Source organism: Ambystoma mexicanum, chromosome 8, assembly GCF_040938575.1.
Source record: "Ambystoma mexicanum isolate Mex_15411 chromosome 8, UKY_AmexF1_1, whole genome shotgun sequence".
NCBI classification, from domain to species: Eukaryota; Metazoa; Chordata; class Amphibia; order Caudata; family Ambystomatidae; genus Ambystoma; species Ambystoma mexicanum.
Genome location: NC_090929.1, coordinates 1181315703 through 1181337282, shown reverse-complemented (window position 1 = coordinate 1181337282; position 21580 = coordinate 1181315703). Strand labels below are relative to the sequence as shown.

At 46.9% G+C, this 21580-nt stretch overlaps 1 protein-coding gene across 4 annotated transcripts in view; it reads left to right on the top strand.

The window, feature by feature from the left end:
* Positions 1-21338, top strand: part of LOC138472861 (interferon-induced protein with tetratricopeptide repeats 5-like) — a 163388-nt gene extending 142050 nt beyond the window's left edge. For 3 of the 4 annotated variants that reach the window (XM_069611248.1, XM_069611246.1, XM_069611247.1), the window contains exon 2: positions 17167-21338. In XM_069611248.1, coding sequence (XP_069467349.1) covers positions 17167-18628 — 1462 coding nt within the window. In that variant the 3' untranslated portion in view covers positions 18629-21338. Of the gene's footprint in view, positions 1-14416; positions 14440-17166 lie in introns of those variants that run through there. The other variant, XM_069611249.1, reaches the window with a different exon arrangement.
* The last annotated feature ends 242 nt before the right edge of the window (positions 21339-21580 follow it).

Genomic DNA, 21580 nt, shown 5'->3' with positions numbered 1-21580 from the left:
ATGTAGAGTTGAATGGCTGAGTACTTGTCTCAATCCACATTCCTTGTTGTGAGTGTCTGAGCGGGAGAAGAGTGGCCTGAATGCCCTGCGTGCCTGATTGGCTGACCGACTGCATGAATGCCCTTCTGTACGATTGGCTGCTGAGTGTGTGCCAGCAGTGTGGATGAGAGACCAAATAGTATATCTGGGGACCTCTCACCACTGGAAATTGTTCAGAAGCTGAAGTCCACTACGACGAGTAACTGGAGTAACTGACGCTTGACCTTGAGGCCCTGCTGGAGGAGAAGGATTGCCGTGGCTCTCCTTCACGATCTAAAGGCTGCTGTGTCTCCAAGGACTGACCCAGAGAGGACCTGGTAAGGCGCCCTCTTCCCGAGCTACGAGGGACCATCGTGCACAGCTGACCTTTGCCAACGCTCCCTGGTAGACAGACCTACGACAGGCTGCCGACCCGATACGGGGACTGCTGAGGAATCCCAAAGCGAAGCACCCGGACTGTTGTCCGCCACTGTCGACGACCGCCGTCGCCGACCGGAGCCGCCGTGCTCCCGTTTGCCTAAGAACTTCAACTTGATCAACGGACGCTCTCGTCTGCATCGCCGTGCCGTCTCCTGTGGGAGAAGGCCTGACCGTCGACGCGCCGAGGAGTATCCACCGGTGGGTTTCCCGCCACCCAAAGACCGCAGAGACGCCGACGACTCGACGCCCTTGCTGGGCCACAGTTCTTCTTCATCTCTTTGCGGTCCAGAACTATCGTCACCGAGGTGCCTCGCACGCCTCTTCCTTGCAGGACGCCAACGCTCTGTCGTCGACGAGCACCGCTCGGATCAAAGCCTGCTGCCTCATCGACGTCGTTCTACCCGGTTCACGGTCGGACGTTCGGCGCCCGTGTCTCCCGCTTGAAAGGGGCGACATTCAAGAAGGGCCGCCAATTCCCCGACACCGAACCCCGAGTCCGCGACGCCTCTCGACGATCCGTGGCTCCTACCTTAAAGGGAGTCACTCCAGAAGGATCGGTCGATGCCTCGCCGACGAACTCTACTCCACCAGGTACATTGGGGGGGTAAAACATTGTGGGAGAGAACGAGACTCTTGAACAATATATGGACTGGGCTTGTTTTATATATCGTTATTTTACAGGTTGCCCAGGTGGGGGGATCTCCACTCAGAGCTGTGTCCAGTAGCGAGGACCAGTCGTCTGCCTATTGTTTCATCCGTCTGCTTTCTCTCTTCTCTCTATTGCTGGTTTCATTGCTATTGATCCGTGTGGCATTTTCACAGCCTTGTTGAATGCACTCTAATCGAATATTAGTGGTACCACTTTAGAATTGTAGATATTTACCATTGTTGATTTTCCGGAGCACAAAGTGCGTTATTGTGATAAGTGTACATAACCTTTGAATATTAATTATATAAAGACTGTGTTTTCAGTAATACAGTGTGTGGACATTCCTTTGTGGGGACTTGGGGATACACTGTACTTAAGAACCAGCCCGCATCACCTCCTGAGAAGCTAGGCCTTGATTGCTCGACCAGCGTTACCATATCAGAGAATCTCGGCTGGGGTCCTCTGTGCCTTTCCTCTGCCATATAGAGAGCGGAAGTACAGACCCCCCCACCGGTCTTTACACTGGGTACTTGTCCCAATACACATCCCTTGTTGTGAGTGTCTGAGAGGGAGGAGAATGTCCTGAAAGCACTGTATGCCTGATTGGCTGACTGACTGCTGAATACCCTTCTCAGTGATTGTTTTTACCCCCCCAATGTACCTGGTGGAGTCGAGTTCTTCGAAGAGGCGTCGACAGATCCTTCTTGAATGACCCCCTTTAAAGCAGGAGTCACGGATCGTCGAGAGGCGTCGAGAAGCGTCGAGGAACTCGGTGTTAGGTGTCGGGGAATCGACGGCCCTTCTTGAATGCCTTCCCTTTCAAGCGGGAGACACGGGGCGTCGAACGTCCGACAACAAACGGGGTAGAACGGCGTCAGGCTTCGATCTGAGCGGTGCTCGTCGGCGTCGAGACGTCGGCGTCCTGCGAGGAAGAGGCGTGCGGGGCACCTCGGCGACACTAGTTCTGGACCGCAAAGATTGTGAATGACGGTGGCCCAGCAAGGGCGTCGAGTCGCTCGAGTCTTTGGGGTCGTGAGGTGGCGGGAAACCCACCGGCGGATTCTCCTCGGCGCGTTGGTCGTCCTCGACTTTCTCCGGCAGGATAAAGCGGTCGACGGTGCGGTCGAGGGAGTCCTTCAATTCAAATGTTCTTAGGCAAGGAGCGGACGGCTCCGGTCGTCGACGGCACGGCGTCAAGTGGTTCCCACGGCTGGGCAACACAACTTCGACGGGCCTCCAGCGGTTACACAGACCTGCGAACCCTGGTCGACGGCAATGGACTTCGACGGCGTCGATGTCCGGGTGCTTCACTTCCATCTCCTCGGCAGTCCCCTTCTCCGGTCGGCAGCCTTTCGATGGTCTGGCGTCCAGGGAGCTTCTGCGAAGATTCAGCGGTGCTCGATGGTCCCTCGGAGCACGGGAAGAGGGCGCCTAGCCAGGTCCTCTCTCGGGTCAGTCCTCGACGAGCACGGCAGCCTTCGGATCGGTCGAAGCAAATGCAACAGCAAGTCTTCTTCTTCCAGCTGGGCGTCGAGGGTCAGCAGTTCCAGTTACTCTTGAGTGGAGACTCAGCTTCTGAACGCTTCTGAACAATTTCCAGTGGTGAGAGGTCCCCAGATATACTATCCTGTCTCTCATCCACACTGCTGGCACACACACAGCAGCCAATCACACAGAAGGGCATTCATGCAGTCAGTCAGCCAATCAGGCACACAGTGCATTCAGGCCACACTCCTCCCTTTCAGACACTCACAACAAGGAATGTGGATTGGGACAAGTACCCAGCCATTCAACACTACACACTGCATTCAGGCCAGTTTCGGGCAGGGCTGTCTCAGTCTTTGTCTCACATGCCAGAAACCAGACAACCACAACAAGGAGTGTATATTGGTCACACACTCCATTCACCCAGGTCCCACCCACAGGAGGTACCCACAACATACAGTCAATGGGAAGGCTCCAGTCAGTCTAGCTGGGCCTTCACAACAACACCATATATGGAACTTCCACCCAACAGCCAGTCAGGGGGAAGGGACAGAGTAAGGGCTTCCCAGGACTTTGGGAAAACAAGGTAAGAGGCAATAGAAAGCAAGAGGCCACAGGGGCCATCTTGTTTTCTATCAGGAATCAACTGATCCCAATGGCAGGGCTGGGGTATCCCAAAATGGAGGACACCCAGAGCACCTGTCAAATTCAGCATGGAGCTGCCACCAGCCCCTACCCTGCTCTGTGGGCCACCCACAGGTGCCCAAAAACATACACTAGGGGCACAGAGTTGTACCCCTACCCATGGGTGCCATAAGGGTATCCCATGGGTCTGTTCACCAAACCAAAAGAGAGAGCTGCACTGCCAGGAGTCCCACATGGACTCCTGGGCAGAAAACACGACAGAACACACGATAAAAGGCAGTAAAGGACAAGGATTCAGAGGCCCTGTCCCTCTGATGCATTTCCAGCATCACAGTCGCCCCCCCCAGACTGAGGTGGAGGGTGTCTAATCTCCCACGGGATAGACACGCTCATCCAGACGGTCAACATACCTTCTGGAAAGGCCATCTGCATTATCGTGACTCTTCCCTGGTCTGTGCTCTATGGTGAAGTCTAGCCCTTGCAGGCTAATGGACCACCTGAGCAATTTCGGATTCTCACCCTTCATCTGCATAAGCCACTTCAGGGGCTTATGATCTGTTTGGACCTTGAAGGTAGACCCCGTAAGGTAGGGCCTAAAACGCCTAAGGCTCCAAACTATGCTAAAACACTCCTTTTCAACAGTAGCCCACCTAAGTTCTCTACCCTTGAGTTGTCTACTGATGAATATGATAGGATGTTCTCTCCCTTTGTCATCTAACTGGGACAAGACAGCTCCAATTCCGGTGTCGCAGGCATCCGTCTGGACGATAAAGGGTCGGCTGTAGTCAGGCGCACACAACACAGGTGCCCTACACAGACTTTCTTTCAAGCCATCAAAGGCCCTCTGACAGTCTTCGGTCCAATTAACCTTCCTAGGCTGTTTGGGTGAAGTTAGAGCTGTCAGGGGTGCAGCTATGGTTCCATAGTCTGCCATGAAATTGCGATAGTACCCAGTGAGACCCAAAAAGGCTCTCACCTGGGTTTGAGTAGTGGGAGTCTCCCAGTTCTGTACATCCTGTACTTTACTGGAGAGAGGTTGGATTTGACCCCCTCCTACCTCATGACCAAGATAGGTAACTTTCCCCTGAGCTATCTGGCACTTGGTGGCCTTGATAGTGAGGTTAGCCCTTTTCAAGGCCTGCAACACCTTATCCAGATGTGTCAAATGCTCTTCCCAGGTGGAACTGTAGACGGCAATGTCGTCTAAGTAAGCCACACAAAAGGCTTCCAGCCCACTGAGCGCATGGTTGACCAATCTCTGGAAGGTGGCAGGGGCATTCTTCAACCCAAAAGGCATGACCCTAAACTGGTAGAGTCCCTCAGGTGTTGAGAAGGCCGTCTTTTCCTTGGCATGGTCCGTCAGAGCTATTTGCCAATAGCCTGAGGTAAGGTCAAAGGTGCTCACAAATTTGGCAGCACCTATGGTGTCCACGAGCTCATCAGCCCTGGGCAATGGGTGCGCGTCAGTTTTGGTGACGGCATTGACTCCTCGGTAGTCCACACAGAACTTCCAATCCTTGGTACCCGCCTGGGAACTTGCCTTGGGGACAAGGACCACTGGACTGGACCAGGGACTGGTTGAGGGTTCAATAACACCCAGATCTAACATCTTGGCGACCTCAGCCTGGATGTGGTTCTTGACGGTATCTGACATACGGTAGCACCTGCTTTTGACAGGCACACTGTCACCAGTGTCAATTTCGTGCTTACACCACGGTGTAAGGCCCGGTGTCAGTGAAAACAGAGAGGCATACTGCTGGAGCAAAGCCCTGCAGGCCCTCTGCTGCTCTCTTGTCAAATCTGGAGAGAGACGTACGCCCTCCACTGAGCCATCATGAGGGTTGCTATGCAGCAAATCAGGAAGGGGCTCACTCTCATCCTCTTCTTGCCCTGAAGCTAGCAAGAGACATGAGACCTCGGCTCGCCTGTGGAAAGGCTTGAGCCTGTTGACATGGAATACCTGAGGGGCTACCCCAGAGGCACCCATGTCAACCAGATAATTGACTTCGCCCATCTTGGAGATTATCCGGAAGGGTCCAGTCCATTTATCGGCCAAAGCTCTAGGCTTTGTAGGCTCCATCACAAGGACTTCCTGCCCCGTTGTCCAATCCACTTGTGAAGCTTTAAGGTCATGCCAGTACTTATTCAATTCCTGGCTGGCCTTGAGATTTGCTGTTGCCTGACCCATCATTTGTGTCATCCTCCGCCTGAGGCCTAACACATAGTCCTCCACTTGCTTGGCGGGACCTGGAGGGGTGGCCTCCAAGCCTTCTCAGATCAAGGCGAGGGGCCCCCTCACGGGATGTCCAAAGAGTAACTCAAAGGGGCTGAAACCAACACCCTCTTGAGGTACCTCTCTGTAAGCAAACAGCAGGCATGGCAGGAGGAGATCCCATTTCCTCCTTAGGGGCTCTTCCAAAGCACCTAGCATGCCCTTGAGAGTTTTGTTAAATCTCTCAACCAGACCATTGGTCTGGGGGTGGTAAGAGGTGGAGAACTTGTAGGTTACCCCGCACTCTTTCCACATGGTTTTCATGTAACTAGACATGAAATTGGATCCTCTGTCAGAGACAACCTCCTTGGGGAATCCAACACGGGTGAAAATGCCCAGGAGAGCCCTGGCAACCACCTTGGCAGTAACAGTCCGAAGGGGTATTGCCTCAGGGTACCTGGTGGCATGATCTACCAAGACCAGGATGAACCGATGTCCACCTGAAGTGGGAGGGTCAAGGGGACCGACGATGTCGATGCCCACCCTCTCAAATGGTGTGCCAACCACTGGTAATGGCTGCAGTGGGGCAATGACCCTGCCTCCAGTCTTGCCAGACAACTGACAAGTGGGGCAGGTCCTGCAGTGGGACTCCACCTCTACTCCCATCCGTGGCCAGTAGAAATGGGCAGAGAGCCTCTGCTTAGTCTTCTTGGTCCCAAGATGACCAGCCAAGGGCACCTCATGCGCCAACTGCAGTAGGAAGGGCCTGTAAACCTGGGGTACCACCAACCTCTTGAGGGCACCAGGTTCAGGCTTAGTGGGCTCACTAACAAGGAACTCACCCTCCCAATAAATCTTGAATGTCCTAGGCACTTCACCTTGTGCCTGGGACAGGGCCTGTTTCCTCAGACCCTCGAGAGAGTGGCACTCTCTCTGTCCCTTACAGAAGTCTGCCCGGGAGGGTCCCCCTTCAGCTAACAAGCATTGAAGGTCGGGATGATCCTCCGGGTTGAGAACCTCTCCCACAGGAGAGTCTTCTGTCTCTTCTCCCACAGGAGTTGAGTTTGGGTTTTCCACTGGACCCAGCCCGTCCGGAGCATGGATCCCAATGGGTGCTGTCGGAACAGCAGGAAGAGAAGGTGTTCCCCCCAAAGAGGTGGCCTTATTGGTCTTCCTTCTTCTTGCCTTAGGCCTCGCCTTTGGCTCGGGTACCTGACTCACAGTCAGACCCGCTGTCACCTGTGACCTAGTGACCGCAGCCGCAGTCATGGGAAGACCATCCGAGATCAACCCCAACTCTACTAGATCATTTCCTAACAGAATGTTAGCAGGGACATTGTCCTGAACCAGGACAGGAAGCTTTGCTGTCTTGTCTCCAATCATGAGTGTGACTAAGGCTACAGGCGATAATTTGGGAGGCCCACCAGCTAACCTGGTGGTTCTCAGAGGAGCACCTACATAGTCCTCTGGCTTGAGCAGGGTCCTGTCCACCACTCTCATGCTTGCCCCAGTGTCTCTCAAACCAGTAGAAGGCTGGCCATTCAAGAGGACACTTCTCAAAAACCTACGGGTGTTCTGCGGGATAGTCGCCAGTACTTCTGCGTACTGGTCCCAGGCCCCAAGGGACACTAAGGAAATCTCTACCGGAGCACCAAATGTGATCCCAGTAGAGGAGGGGAGGACAGTGGCCTCCACCTCAGACACGGGGTAAGGGTAGGTCAGGCTGACAGCCTGTACTCCAAGTGCCTTACCTTTACACTTGGAGTCATCCCTTTTGTGATCCAGAGCCCCACAGTCCCAACAAGTGCCAGGAGTGCGGGGTACGGTACTGGAACCACTGGGAGCCTGCTTTGCAGCAGGTGGACCACTACTCTTATTCCCACCCACAGAGGACTTATCCCCACTAGATTTTTGGGTCTTAGGAGAGGAAGGTTTTGGTTTACCCGACTGTGATTGCTTTTGGGACTCCTCAGCTTTCTGAGAGGTCCCCTTTTCTTTGTACTTGTCCTTCCCACTGGAGTCCTTAGGGGACACCCGGTGGGAGACCCACTTGTCAGCCAACCTAGCCAGCTTAAAGGGGTCCAAAATGTTCTGGTCAGCAACATACTGACGCAGCTCTGGTGAACAGGCTTCAGAAAAATGCTCAAAAAACAACAGGTGGGACAATTCAACAAAAGTCTTAACCTTGTATCCATCAATCCACCCCATCATGTTCATGTGCGCAGCACTCACCCAGTCAACCCAAGACATATTCTCTCTTTTCTTAAAATCCCTGAACCTTTTAAGGTATTGGGTAGGTGTCTTGCCAAACTTGGCAATTAAAGCAGACTTCATACACTCATACTGACCCCTTTCTTCCACACTCAGCTTCAGAATACAGTCATATCCAGTTTGAGGCACTCTGCTTAACAAACACTTAGCCCAATCTCTTTTATCCACATCATGAATTGCACAAGCCATTTCAAACGCTTCAATCCATTGGAGGATATCTGAACCCTCCACAAACACACCAACCAAATCTTTCAGAAACTTGGTGGCTGGGGACCTGCCACTCTCAACTGGTTTAGCTGAAGTCTCCACTCAAGCTTTCTCTAACTGGATTCTCTGACATTCAGTGTCCTTGTCTTTGAGCGCAAGATCCCTATTCTTGAGTTCCACTTGCTGTGCCAGCTCCTCTTTCTTAAGCTCAGCTTCTATTTCCAACTTGCGGTATTCAAAGGCTAACTTCATCCTTAATAACTCAAGTTCCATGGAATTGCTGGGGTTTGGAACAGAGGCAGCAGGAATGGCGGCATTCCCAGAAACAGATTCAGTGACAACCCCAGGGGCAGAGTCCTCACTGGTTGCATCCCCCCTTCATCAAGAGTTTCACCATCAGTCTGGTAGTCCACCAGGGCAGCTATCAGCTCCGCCCTAGACTTATCCACAAAGTCTAACTCCCTGGCTTCACAAGCACTCTGGAGAGCCTCTAAGCTCATCCTAGTCAATTTACCATTCGCAATGGGCTCCATTGCTTGTGATGCAGTTATTTGGTACACACCCAAACCTTAATCTAATAAAGTGCGGATATTTTGTAAGTGGCACGGTTATACACTGATTCTTAAAACCATAAGCATCCCACCGCTGCCACCAGCTTGTAAAGACCGGTGGGGGGGTCTGTACTTCCGCTCTCTATATGGTAGAGGAGAGGCACAGAGGACCCCAGCCAAGATTCTCTATTATGGTAGCTATGGACGAGCAATCAAGGCCTAGCTTCTCAGGAGGTGATGCAGGCTGGTTCTTAAGTACAGTGTATCCCCAAGCCCCCACAAAGGAATGTCCACACACTGTATTACTGAAAACACAGTCTTTATATAATTAATATTCAAGGGTTATGTACAGTTATCACAATAACACACTTTGTGCTCAGGAAAATCAATAATGGTAAATATCTACAATTCTAAAGTGGTACCACTAATATTAGACCTCATTAAAGTGCATTCACAATACTGTTAAAATGGCACACAGATCAATAAGAAGGAAACCAGCAATAGAGAGAGGAGAGAAAACAGATGGTTGAATCAATGGGCAGAAGACTGGCCCTTGCTACTGGACACCGTTCTGTGTGGAGATCCCCCCACCTGGACAACCTGTAAAATAAAGAGATATAACACAAGCCCAGTCCATATATTGTTCAATAGTCTTATTCTCTCTTACAATGTTTTTACCCCCCCAATGTACCTGGTGGAGTCGAGTTCTTCGAAGAGGCGTCGACAGATCCTTCTTGAATGACCCCCTTTAAAGCAGGAGTCACGGATCGTCGAGAGGCGTCGAGAAGCGTCGAGGAACTCGGTGTTCGGTGTCGGGGAATCGACGGCCCTTCTTGAATGCCTTCCCTTTCAAGCGGGAGACACGGGGCGTCGAACGTCCGACAACAAACGGGGTAGAACGGCGTCGATGAGGCGGCAGGCTTCGATCTGAGCGGTGCTCGTCGGCGTCGAGACGTCGGCGTCCTGCGAGGAAGAGGCGTGCGGTGCACCTCGGCGACACTAGTTCTGGACCGCAAAGATTGTGAATGACGGTGGCCCAGCAAGGGCGTCGAGTCACTCGAGTCTTTGGGGTCGTGAGGTGGCGGGAAACCCACCGGCGGATTCTCCTCGGCGCGTTGGTCGTCCTCGACTTTCTCCGGCAGGATAAAGCGGTCGACGGTGCGGTCGAGGGAGTCCTTCAATTCAAATGTTCTTAGGCAAGGAGCGGACGGCTCCGGTCGTCGGCGGCACGGCGTCAAGTGGTTCCCATGGCTGGGCAACACAACTTCGACGGGCCTCCAGCGGTTACACAGACCTGCGAACCCTGGTCGACGGCAATGGACTTCGACGGCGTCGATGTCCGGGTGCTTCACTTCGATCTCCTCGGCAGTCCCCTTCTCCGGTCGGCAGCCTTTCGATGGTCTGGCGTCCAGGGAGCTTCGGCGAAGATTCAGCGGTGCTCGATGGTCCCTCGGAGCACGGGAAGAGGGCGCCTAGCCAGGTCCTCTCTCGGGTCAGTCCTCGACGAGCACGGCAGCCTTCGGATCGGTCGAAGCAAATGCAACAGCAAGTCTTCTTCTTCCAGCTGGGCGTCGAGGGTCAGCAGTTCCAGTTACTCTTGAGTGGAGACTCAGCTTCTGAACGCTTCTGAACAATTTCCAGTGGTGAGAGGTCCCCAGATATACTATCCTGTCTCTCATCCACACTGCTGGCACACACACAGCAGCCAATCACACAGAAGAGCATTCATGCAGTCAGTCAGCCAATCAGGCACACAGTGCATTCAGGCCACACTCCTCCCTTTCAGACACTCACAACAAGGAATGTGGATTGGGACAAGTACCCAGCCATTCAACACTACACACTGCATTCAGGCCAGTTTCGGGCAGGGCTGTCTCAGTCTTTGTCTCACATGCCAGAAACCAGACAACCACAACAAGGAGTGTATATTGGTCACACACTCCATTCACCCAGGTCCCACCCACAGGAGGTACCCACAACATACAGTCAATGGGAAGGCTCCAGTCAGTCTAGCTGGGCCTTCACAACAACACCATATATGGAACTTCCACCCAACAGCCAGTCAGGGGGAAGGGACAGAGTCAGGGCTTCCCAGGACTTTGGGAAAACAAGGTAAGAGGCAATAGAAAGCAAGAGGCCACAGGGGCCATCTTGTTTTCTATCAGGAATCAACTGATCCCAATGGCAGGGCTGGGGTATCCCAAAATGGAGGACACCCAGAGCACCTGTCAAATTCAGCATGGAGCTGCCACCAGCCCCTACCCTGCTCTGTGGGCCACCCACAGGTGCCCAAAAACATACACTAGGGGCACAGAGTTGTACCCCTACCCATGGGTGCCATAAGGGTATCCCATGGGTCTGTTCACCAAACCAAAAGAGAGAGCTGCACTGCCAGGAGTCCCACATGGACTCCTGGGCAGAAAACACGACAGAACACACGATAAAAGGCAGTAAAGGACAAGGATTCAGAGGCCCTGTCCCTCTGATGCATTTCCAGCATCACACCCAGCCATTCAACACTACACACTGCATTCATACCAGTTTTCGGCAGGGCTGTCTCAGTCATTTTGTCAAACACCAGATACCAAACATCCACAACAAATAGTGCATATTGGTCACACACTCCATTCACCCAGGTCCAACCCATAGGGTGTACCCACAACATACAGTCACTGGGAAGGCTCCAGCCAGTGTGGCCTGGACTTCACAACAACACCATATATGGAACTTCTACCCAACAGCCAGTCAGGGAGAAGGGACAGAGTCAGGGCTTCCCAGGACTTTGGGAAAACAAGGTAACAGGCAATAGAAAGCAAGAGGACACAGGGGCCATCTTGTTTCCTATCAGGAATCAACTGATTCCAATGGCAGGGCCTGGGTATCCCAAAATGGAGGATACTCAGAGCACCTGTCAAATTCAGCATGGAGCTGCCACCAGACCATACCCTGCTCTGTGGGCCACACACAGGTGCCCAAAAACATACACTTGCGGCACAGGGCTGTACCCCACACCCATGAGTGCCATAAGGGTATCCCATGGGTCTGTACACCAAACCAAAAACAGGAAGAGCTGCACTGTCAGGAGTCCCACATGGACTCCTTGTCTGAAAATAATACAGAACACAAATGAAAAAGGACTACAGGACAAGGACAGGGAGGCCCTGCCCCTCCAATGCATTTCCAGCATCACAGCAGCTAGCAAGGATAACACTGTTTAAATGTACAGAATACAAAAAAAGTATCACAAAGGTTCTCTGAATACAGTGTGAATGTTGGTGCCTTGCGAAAGGCCACAGCACCAGTAATGACATCACACACAGTGTCTGAAAATGCACCGTTGATTGGTAAGACAGTGTACATAACAGTATTACGTAGGATGGCAGGCTACAATTGTTTTTTTTGCTCAGCCATCTGAAAATTACAGCGTGTGTAAGCTGAGCTCATCTCTCCATGTAGCAAAGGTATGGTCTATCTAACTCTCACAAGTAACATTGTGAAAAGTATGATAATATGCTACAGCCGACTACTACATCAACACGGAATGCGCTTGGTGGCATGAAACAGTTCTGGGCGAGGGTGAGGTGGGGTTTATATAGAATTTCCTTTAAGGGCTGATATAAACACGTGTGTTGCAGCAACACACACCATTCCGGAATGTTTACACGTTAACGTGGCATAACATTTTACATGGAAGTTTGAAACTGTACTTCCTTTTCTGAAACACAGGCACGCATCATTGCCTTGTATTTTGTTTTCCCTGCATTCTATTTCAAAATCAAAACCTACACTTCTCTGCCTCCGATCGCTGAAAACAAGCGCCTTTTTTGTTATTTGGGCTTGAACACTAGTCAGCAACTGCTCGAAGGACACCAGTTGTGGAATAGCCACAAAAATGATAACATTTACTATATTGAGAGTGGACAGTCCTAAAGTTAGTTTACACTTATGCACTTATGCGATACGTCGTACAGAGCGGTTGCTCATCGATCAGTCATCTTGCCAGCTTCGTTATAATGACATCTGTCAGTGGCTCAACCTAAAAGGTTGCTATCTTTGTTCTTCGTTTTCTCCATGTGGTTCTCCGTCGCATTGGGAGCGATACCTACTTCATAGCGCACAACTTGTACGCAACTGGTGGTCTCAAGTACTACCCCATGTTGTCATGCCTGTGTTCAATATTTGTGGTTTGTGCTTATGATTTGGTTTCAAACAGTTATGAGTTATACAGTAACTTGTTATATTAGAGTACAGAATGGGTACTGAAATGTATTTTTTATTGTGTTATGTTCGCAGATATTTTGCACCGTACTGCCCATGCAATAGTTTCCAGCTACCAGCAGACGGATTCTTCAATCAACATTGGCGGATTACCATAAACAGTGTTTTTTCGATCACCGTTATGTGGGACGACCGACTGGGACCAATCTGCCCTTTGGCAGTTCCAGCAACAATGAGCTACCTGTCAGCATTCCAGATGTAGCAAAATGCAGAAACAAAAGCGGTGGGCTTGAAAGTGCAAATAATCAATTTCTTCTCCCACACGGAGCACCAAATGGATCATTCGAATGTTTGCTACTGTAACATAAGGAAACACAAGGACACACAAGAATTACCATTCATCGTAAACAGCATGCCATGAGTCATGCAATGTTTGTTAGCTCTGACTTACATGGACAAAAAAATATTGGTCCTTTCGTGGACTTTATACTCTTGTGAACGGTCTTTAAAAAATAAAAGCACTTGTTACATTGCAGACTATTGATATTTTTTGCAAGACAGAGAAGGTACGCTCTCTGTGTGGCTATCTGTGTTGATCTTCCTGTTTCTGCAGGTGTGGGTGATGACGTGGCACGTTGGGCTACGCTGGCCATGAATGTAATGAAAATAGGTGGAGCAGATCGTTCGGACAAGTGATGTCAGCTTCAGGGGCGGGCGATCTGTATTATTGCCGCAAGGGCATTTGAATTTAGAACAATGCATCGACGGATAAGATTAGCACAAGATGGCCACGCCTTACATGTTGTTTTTGCATGTGTAAAAGTGAGGAAAACTAAGATAAGATGCATAGGAACCTTTTTTATGATTGATCACAGTATGCTTAACATGACATGCCAGAACGATCGGGACAATACCATTTTTGAGCGCACTTCCCCTTTAAAAACAGAAGAATCTTCCAAAGTTTCCCAAGTAAAACACCCTTCTTACTCCCAAGGGTATAATGTAAAGGAGTATGGAAATGTTGTCTTAAATAACTTACCTTCCTCTGTAACAGCTAATTCTAACAGTCCATCTTTTAATGTGTTCAGGGAAAACAAATCTTAAAATTGCTAGAAGAAACACATTTGCAGAAGGGCACTACACGTCCCAGAATCCCAGATGTACTGGGACCAGGAAGAGGATTGAAGTTGCATGAGTCAGGCAATTGGCCTACGAGCCCACACCTGAAAAAACCTGGGAGGCATACAAACCACCCTGAGTTGCATGGAATTGGAAGAAGATGAGGGAGCTGGAACTGTGACTGGAATGCAAGCCATAGCAGTAGTATCAGAAGGAAGAAGGCAGAAGGCACGAGACTGGCAAACCAAGCAGAAGTGGGAGAACAAAAGGGATGCCGGAACATGGCGAGAGCAGATTTCACCTGCATATTCTGAGAGGGTCCTGTTTCCCCAAACTCTGAAGTGCAGTGGCTGTATAGCGGAAGGCGTGCAGGAGACCTGGCTTTCCTCATGTGAGCCCGATTGCCATGGTTGCCGCGTACTGAACGTGCTGAAGACACTGAGGCGAGGAGCAGTTACCAAGCCGTGAGTCTCAGGAGCAAGAGGGGCTCCAGGAATGTGTGGCCGGATCAGAGACACCTTCACAGAGGAAGGGTGTGTGTCCTTAAGCAGCCAGAAGCAGCAGAAGACATGGTGGAGGTTGTAGAATCAGTGCAAGCCACAGAGCAAGTGTTGAAGAAGACGGTAAGTGAAACTCAGCACTCTAATACCTTGTGCAAGCATTGCCGACAACAGTATCTAGTTCCCCATTCACTCGTGTATGAGTAAAGCGAGAAGTTGTTAATTGAATCTGAAGTACCTGAATAATGGGAAATGTAGCACTTGCATGTAAATGAGAAGTTCTTTTACTGGCGTAGAAATAAAATATTGCTTACATCCCTTGTTCACCATTCTAAGACTGTTACTCTGAAGTACCTGAATAATGGGAAATGTAGCACTTGAGTTTAAATGAAAAGTCCTTTTACTCGCGTATGAAGAGAATACTGCTTACATCCATTGTTCACCATTATAAGACTGTTACTATTTGAAGGAGTGGTCACGAGACACCATTTAAAGAAATTGAACGTTGCAAAGACCATTACCAAATACCCAACCAGTCTTTAACTTCTAAAAACTACATGGTCGCATGTGCCTAATTGTGATTCCCAAAGGAGGACTGAACTCTTTCCTTCACGTTACATGAGAATACAATTCAATACCGAAATTTACATTTTTAAACTCTGAAAACGACATCATGGAGTTGTTGCGTGTGCCTAATTGTGATTTCTAAAGGAAGACTGCATTCTATTCTTTACTTGAACAAGGCATACCTTTCACAAATAAGAAGTTAACATGTATATATTACTGAAGCAGAGAACAAGCATATCCCATGCCAAGTGTTTCCCCATATTAACATTCTCGAAGTTGAAAAGCAATCTAACTATATTTTGAAGTTACTAACAGTTAATTGGCCTAAGATACAAGTGTGCAAGCATTACCTGAAGCTGACAGAGTCACACCAAGGTTTCTGGATAATTAATTGGGCTGATAGCTGGCAGAAAGGTATAGGTGAAGCTGGTGAAGGGAAACAGACTGCTTGTAAAGATGATTTTGAAGAAGACACAACCTGTAGTGCCAAAGACTGTGGAAGGCAGAGAGAAGTGAGTCTTAAAGGCAAATTGTCATTGTGGCAGACAGACAAGAGAGGCAAAGAGGCTGCCCCTTTTAAAAATAGATATTCAGAGGAAGAGTGCCTGGCCTACCACAGGGTGTTGAAGTACGTTAAAGTATATCTTGTTGAAGCCTGTCTAAAAGTCAAATCACTGAAGCTGTGAAAGTAGTCCAAAGTACTGAAACTGTGGTGGTATATCTGCTTGTCAGTCGATGCAACATTGCAGTAGTCTAAACAAGGTGGAATACTATGAGAGAAAGGTGACTCATTGTAAATCAAGTAGAAGTGTGGTTGTTGAAATAGAAGCAGCAGTACTGAGAAGTCATCTTGACAAATATACCATTGTGAATGTTACAAACTGTAACTAAATAAATCCTAGCTGTTGACCAAGAAATGTGTGTTACTAACAGTGTGCAGATTGCATTTCCTTTTTGAACTCTGACACATTTTTTTGTGTAAAGTGAATATTTTACCCAGGGAGAAGAGATTTGTTGCCAGTGGAACTTTGGTTAATGAACTTTTACTTGGACTTTGAAACATCATGACATTATTCAAGACCTTTCTTTCTTTGGTTGAATATTTCCAGAGTTGACTTTGAATTCTGGGGAAGGAAAATTACCCAGGACATTAGAAGGTTATTCAGGAACTGTGAATGTTGTTCATGTCATGTTGTATTGCCATATATTTTCTTTGCATGTTTATTGCTGAGTGTGTAGCCAGTTATTCTGTGCTAGAGTGGGTTCCCTTAGAGTTGGATAGGCAGGGAAATTCACAGTAGAGTGGGATCAGTGAAGCATTTTTTTAAAATATTATTTTAAGAATAAAATGGCATACTTTGATAAATCATCAAACAGTTGTCCGCCTTGCATTACTGACTCCTCACAGGTGGCCTATTTTGGAGCCTCAGAGGGTGTGGGGTCCAGCAGTGTGCCAACCCGATTCAAGAGTTAAGAATCCAGGCAATTGCTATTGTGTAATGCATACTTTCCTACTCCACTTATTGGCTGAGTGACACCGCCGGGTGCTAATAATATCCACACATTACCTTTCCCTTGAATGGAAATCTTCTGTATCCAAGAGATCTTTACCTGAAGGTTTACAACACTGGATGTCACAACCTTTTCAAATCTGGTCCCTAATGTTTACTGTGGAATCCTCTTTAGAGTCCTGTTCAAGGCACCTCTGGAATCTGTGTCAGATCCAGTTTCATATTAGGTTTTCTTCAATCAGGCATTTAAGGTTAATATTGTTTTATAATGTATTTGATTTTCTTTTAAGTGTATTCACAACTTCTAAATAAAGAAAATAAACACTGATGATGGCAGTGAACCTGGACACCCCTTTGCTTTGCCAATAAACAAGTGGAACTGTTTTAAACCCTTCCTTGTCTTAGGTTAGTTCTTCCTATTTCAGTAGGATGGAACGGATTCATGACTATTGATTATATGCAAATTCATGAAACCTTCAAGTGAATATTTCCCAAAAATGACCTAAAGGATGATGCATTAAAAGGTGTTCACCTTAAAATAAGTGAAGAAATTAACCCTGCATAGAAATTAACTCCAAAAACAGTGATCTATATACTATTTTCCTTCTGTATATGTGATTCATGTTTCAATTTACTCTATTTTACTTGCACATTCATGATGTGGTTTCGCAGTTTTGTAAATCATATACATCTGCCAATTGAAGTATTATAGACTTGTTCAATTTGCTATGGTTATGTTTGCATTAATGTAGTGTTATCTTTATGTCTACAGTGAGGTTACCAAAAATAACTTGAATCAAAGTCTCTTGCAAATGGAATGCCACTTCACGTGGGGGCTGCTGAGGGATGACACAAACCTTGATGATTTGGAGGACAGAATGTATGAGCAAATTGAATTTGGCATAACGGAAAACAAGTCCATGGTATACAATTTGCTTGCTTATGCGAAGCACCTGAAAGGAAACAATGCAGAGGCTATTGAAAGTCTCCAGAAGGCAGCGCATTTTATCCAGAAGAATCATACTGATGACCAAGACAGGAAAAGCATTGTTACCTATGGGAATTTCTCCTGGGTGTACTATCACCTGAACCAACTGGACGATGCTCACACATACATAACCAAAGTTGAAGATGCCTGCAAAGCGTTATCAAGCCCTTTCCGCTATAAGGTTCAACTTTCTGAAATATATGGAGAGCAGGGTTGGTCCTGTCTTAAGTTTGCAGGAAGGTATTATGAAAAAGCAAAGGATTGTTTCCAAAAAGCTCTAGAATTGGAACCTGATGAACCAGAATGGAATTATGGGTATGCCATAGCAGAGTATCGTCTCTACGGTTTTTTTAAACAGAAAACCACCGAAAGTGATGGTGAAATCTTAGAATTGTTGCGCCGTGCAGTGAAGTTGAATCCAAGGGAAACTGTTGTCATGAGTCTTCTTAGTTTGAAACTGCAAGAGATGAAACAATATGAAGAGGCTGAGCAATACATGAACGAGGCACTCGAGAAGACCCCAGATCTTCCATATCTCCTCCGTTATGCTGCCAAGTTCTACAGAAAGAAGGGGTCACCAGATGAATCCTTGAAGCTTCTGAAACGGGCTATAAACCTGACACCAACATCTGGGATTCTCCATCACCAAATAGGTCTTTGCTACAGGGAAAAGTTAAATCAGATGAAGAAAAATGAGAAATATTCAAAATTATCATATCCTCCCAGAAGCTCTAACGTTGAAAAGGAAGAACTCATTCGAAATGCAATTTATCATTTTGAATTGGTTGTCGAAAAAAAACCTATGTTTATTTATGCATATACGGACCTGGCAAACATGTACGTTGAAGCAAACCAATACGAAAAAGCAGAGGAAACATTCACGAAAGTCCTTGCTATGGCTAATCTTACTCCTCAAGAGAGTCAACAGGTAAACTTAAATTACGGACGCTACCTAGAATATCACAAAAAATCGGAAACTGAAGCCATCAGGCATTATAAAAGAGGGCTGATGATCAAAGATGCAAATTATGAACGTCATATGTGTAAAGTTTGTCTGAAGCGCTTAGCTGAGAAAATGCTTCAAAGAAATGCACGGAATGCCACAGCTTTTGGTGCCCTTGGATACATGCATCAACTTGATGGAGAAAAGATGGAAGCGATTGAGTGCTATGAGAAAGCACTTCAGCTGGAGCCTGACAATGAGGAATACTTGTCTGGTTTGTGTGATATGCGTCTTTCAATATGATTCATATCCTTAATGCACAAATACCTCTATCTACATATCACTCTCTTTCACATTCCCTCCAAAAATTAACTATTTCATTGATTTCCTTTCAGGCAGCCTGCATTTCACATTAGTCTGAAAAATTATGTATTTTAATGTGACTGTACAGTATTGTGACAAGAAACACAAAAAGCTATATTTGCAACAGAACTGTCATTATGAACCTTAAATTCAACTAATCTTCATTATCAGGTACAACAAATGCCAAAAGCAATCCCCGATACCTTTTCGTTCAAAACTACAAAACAATTACTGTAATTTATTATTGCATTTTGTGAACTGTTTTTCGATAAAAATAATTATTTTGCTTTTGTGAGTGAAAAGAGTTTGGAGATGTTTTCTTGGCATCTGTTGTACTAAATAAGCAAGATGTAATAAGGTTTATAATAGCACCCATATTAACAATATTGTATATTAAACTTCCCAATGGGTTTAATGGGACATCCTTGTTTGTTATAAGATTGCACAGCATTGTCACCATTGGACAACCTTCTGTGACAATATTTTCCGAGCATTAAAGATAAAATTAAGTTTTAGGCTGAGAAATCTAATTTGGTGTTGATTTATCAAATGACATTATATGCATACAAACTAAGGCACTAACACATGGCAATTCAATAATATGTATTTGTTTATAAAAAACGTATGAGGCATAACCTGTGACTCTTCGTTACTTAGAGATTCTAGGATATCCTCTCCACACCCATCAAACAACAGAATGCTACATCTCTACAGTCTACTTACATATCACATTCTCGGCCAATGCAGCCTAGCACCACGCACCCTCAAGTACACAAATACATGCATGGTCTTGTCACTGGCCTGCTTGACCAGCTCCATCCCTACATAACTAGAAACAGACCTTTAGGCATAGCTCAGGGTACTCTCAAACTGCATGCATCAACACAACGGGAAAGCTATCTTGCATTTTCCCTGTCTCCCCACTAACCCTACTCTTTCAGACCTGCCAGTGTGCCCGGAGAGCATGCAAATGGCAGCGTTGTGCAGTTTAAAATCCCAATTACATAGCATAGCATTGAGGAATATTGCTTAGCTCAGCAAGTCTTCTCAAACCCAGCTTTTGTTGAATGAAGTGTACCATGGTTGGTGTTTCTTTTAATGATATCTCCAATATATAAACAGAACCGTTTGCCCACAGAAAGGTTGTAATGCCAAAAAGAGAATAATTCACATAAAGTGCACAAAGATCACAAATTATGTCAACTACAGATGTAAATTAAGAGTAAAGCCTTCGCTCCTCAATTACCATTGCTACTGCTAAATAACAATGAACATCAGTCATCATTAAATTAGAAATGACCATGCAAAGTAAATACCATCTACGTTCATTGTTCCCAGAATACTCCAGTCACAGTCATCTTTAAACTGTCTGTAAAATGCATGTGCTTACTTTGGCAAAGTTAAGTGGACATGGCACACTTACATGTGGGTATAATATACTGTCTGCATTCCAACTTCCTCCATCTTCTATGTGCTGTAATAGCAGCAGTTATTGGAACCCCATTTAATTGTACTCATGTTATTGACCACGGAATGTTGATCAGACCTGCCAGTCGATTCACGTTTTGAAGTTCAGGCCGGTGCCATGTGAGAAGCCAGCGCTTTTCTCCTGAGCTAACCACCCAGATGTCCATTACTTACCACCCAAAAAGTGTCAACCCTGAACTGCACTTGCTTCTGCTGTATAAGAGTACTTCATGTTCTGTGATTTGAGAAGCATAGGTTGACAAAACAGGTGGGCTTTGTTATCAATGCAGTCCAAATTGTCATAATGTGCACTCTGAAATAAATGCAAACGTTTGGCTAGCTCACTTTGTAAAATTGTGTTAGCCCTGGCTTTCCATCTCCATACATGTGTAGCTGTTGTCAAGAGGCCTCTCCTCCTTCCATTTGCACAGTCCCTTTCTAGTGGCTTCAGTTTTTGCAACCATTGGTCCCTCAATCTGTCAGAACACAGCCTCCACTTTCTCGTGAGCCCTCCCACAATGAGCTATTCCAAGCCTCCTTCACTTCAAGGCCATTTCAATACATGTTTCTTGTGATACATTTTGAATCGGCAAAAAGGCATCACAGCCCTTTTCCACCACAGAGGCACTCCTTGTGTTCACATGCAAGATGAAGCTTCATAACCAGATGCTTGCATCTGTTTGTTACTGTACTTTTTCGTTTGCATTTTAAAGATGTAGATAATACAAGAAATCTCCCGTTTAATATTTTAAAGGGAAGGATTTTTTAAGTGTAAATATTATAAAAAAAGAAAATGAGGATCCAAACACCCAAGTGGTAAATCTTTTGCATATTATAAAAGGCACAATTGATTGCATGTTTAGCCTTAAGTTTATGTTGCACGACATTTGATTGATCAATAGGTTATGAAATCCTTCACCAATAAACACTGGTATGGCACCTTGCACACCAAAACAAGCATTGTAATATAGATAAACCATACATGCTTTCCTAACTTTCATTGATTTTGTTCTCTAATATGAGCAATACATCCGCTGATGTGCTACAGTCATGCCTGTATATATATGTTCTTTTTATTCTGGTGTGTAAAATGTCTGTATGCTCACAATGTAAGAAGTCTGGCTACTTTACATGGTGATGTGATGTAATCCGATTTCAAAATAAACGCGCACAGTAAACTTTACTGGCAGTCAATCGCATTGAAAACCATCGAGGACATAATGCTGTCATAAAGGGAGAACCTGTGAAAGCTGCTGAAAGCATCGAGTGAAAGAAGTAAACACAACCACAGCAATCCATTGTGCTCCTCAGCCCCGGATTAAAATGGGAATGGGGAAGGACCGGGTCCGTGTCCTTGTATGGAGGAATTAGTCCTGGTGTTGAAAGGAGAGGTAGATATGAGGTAGGGAAGCAATGCATATCAAA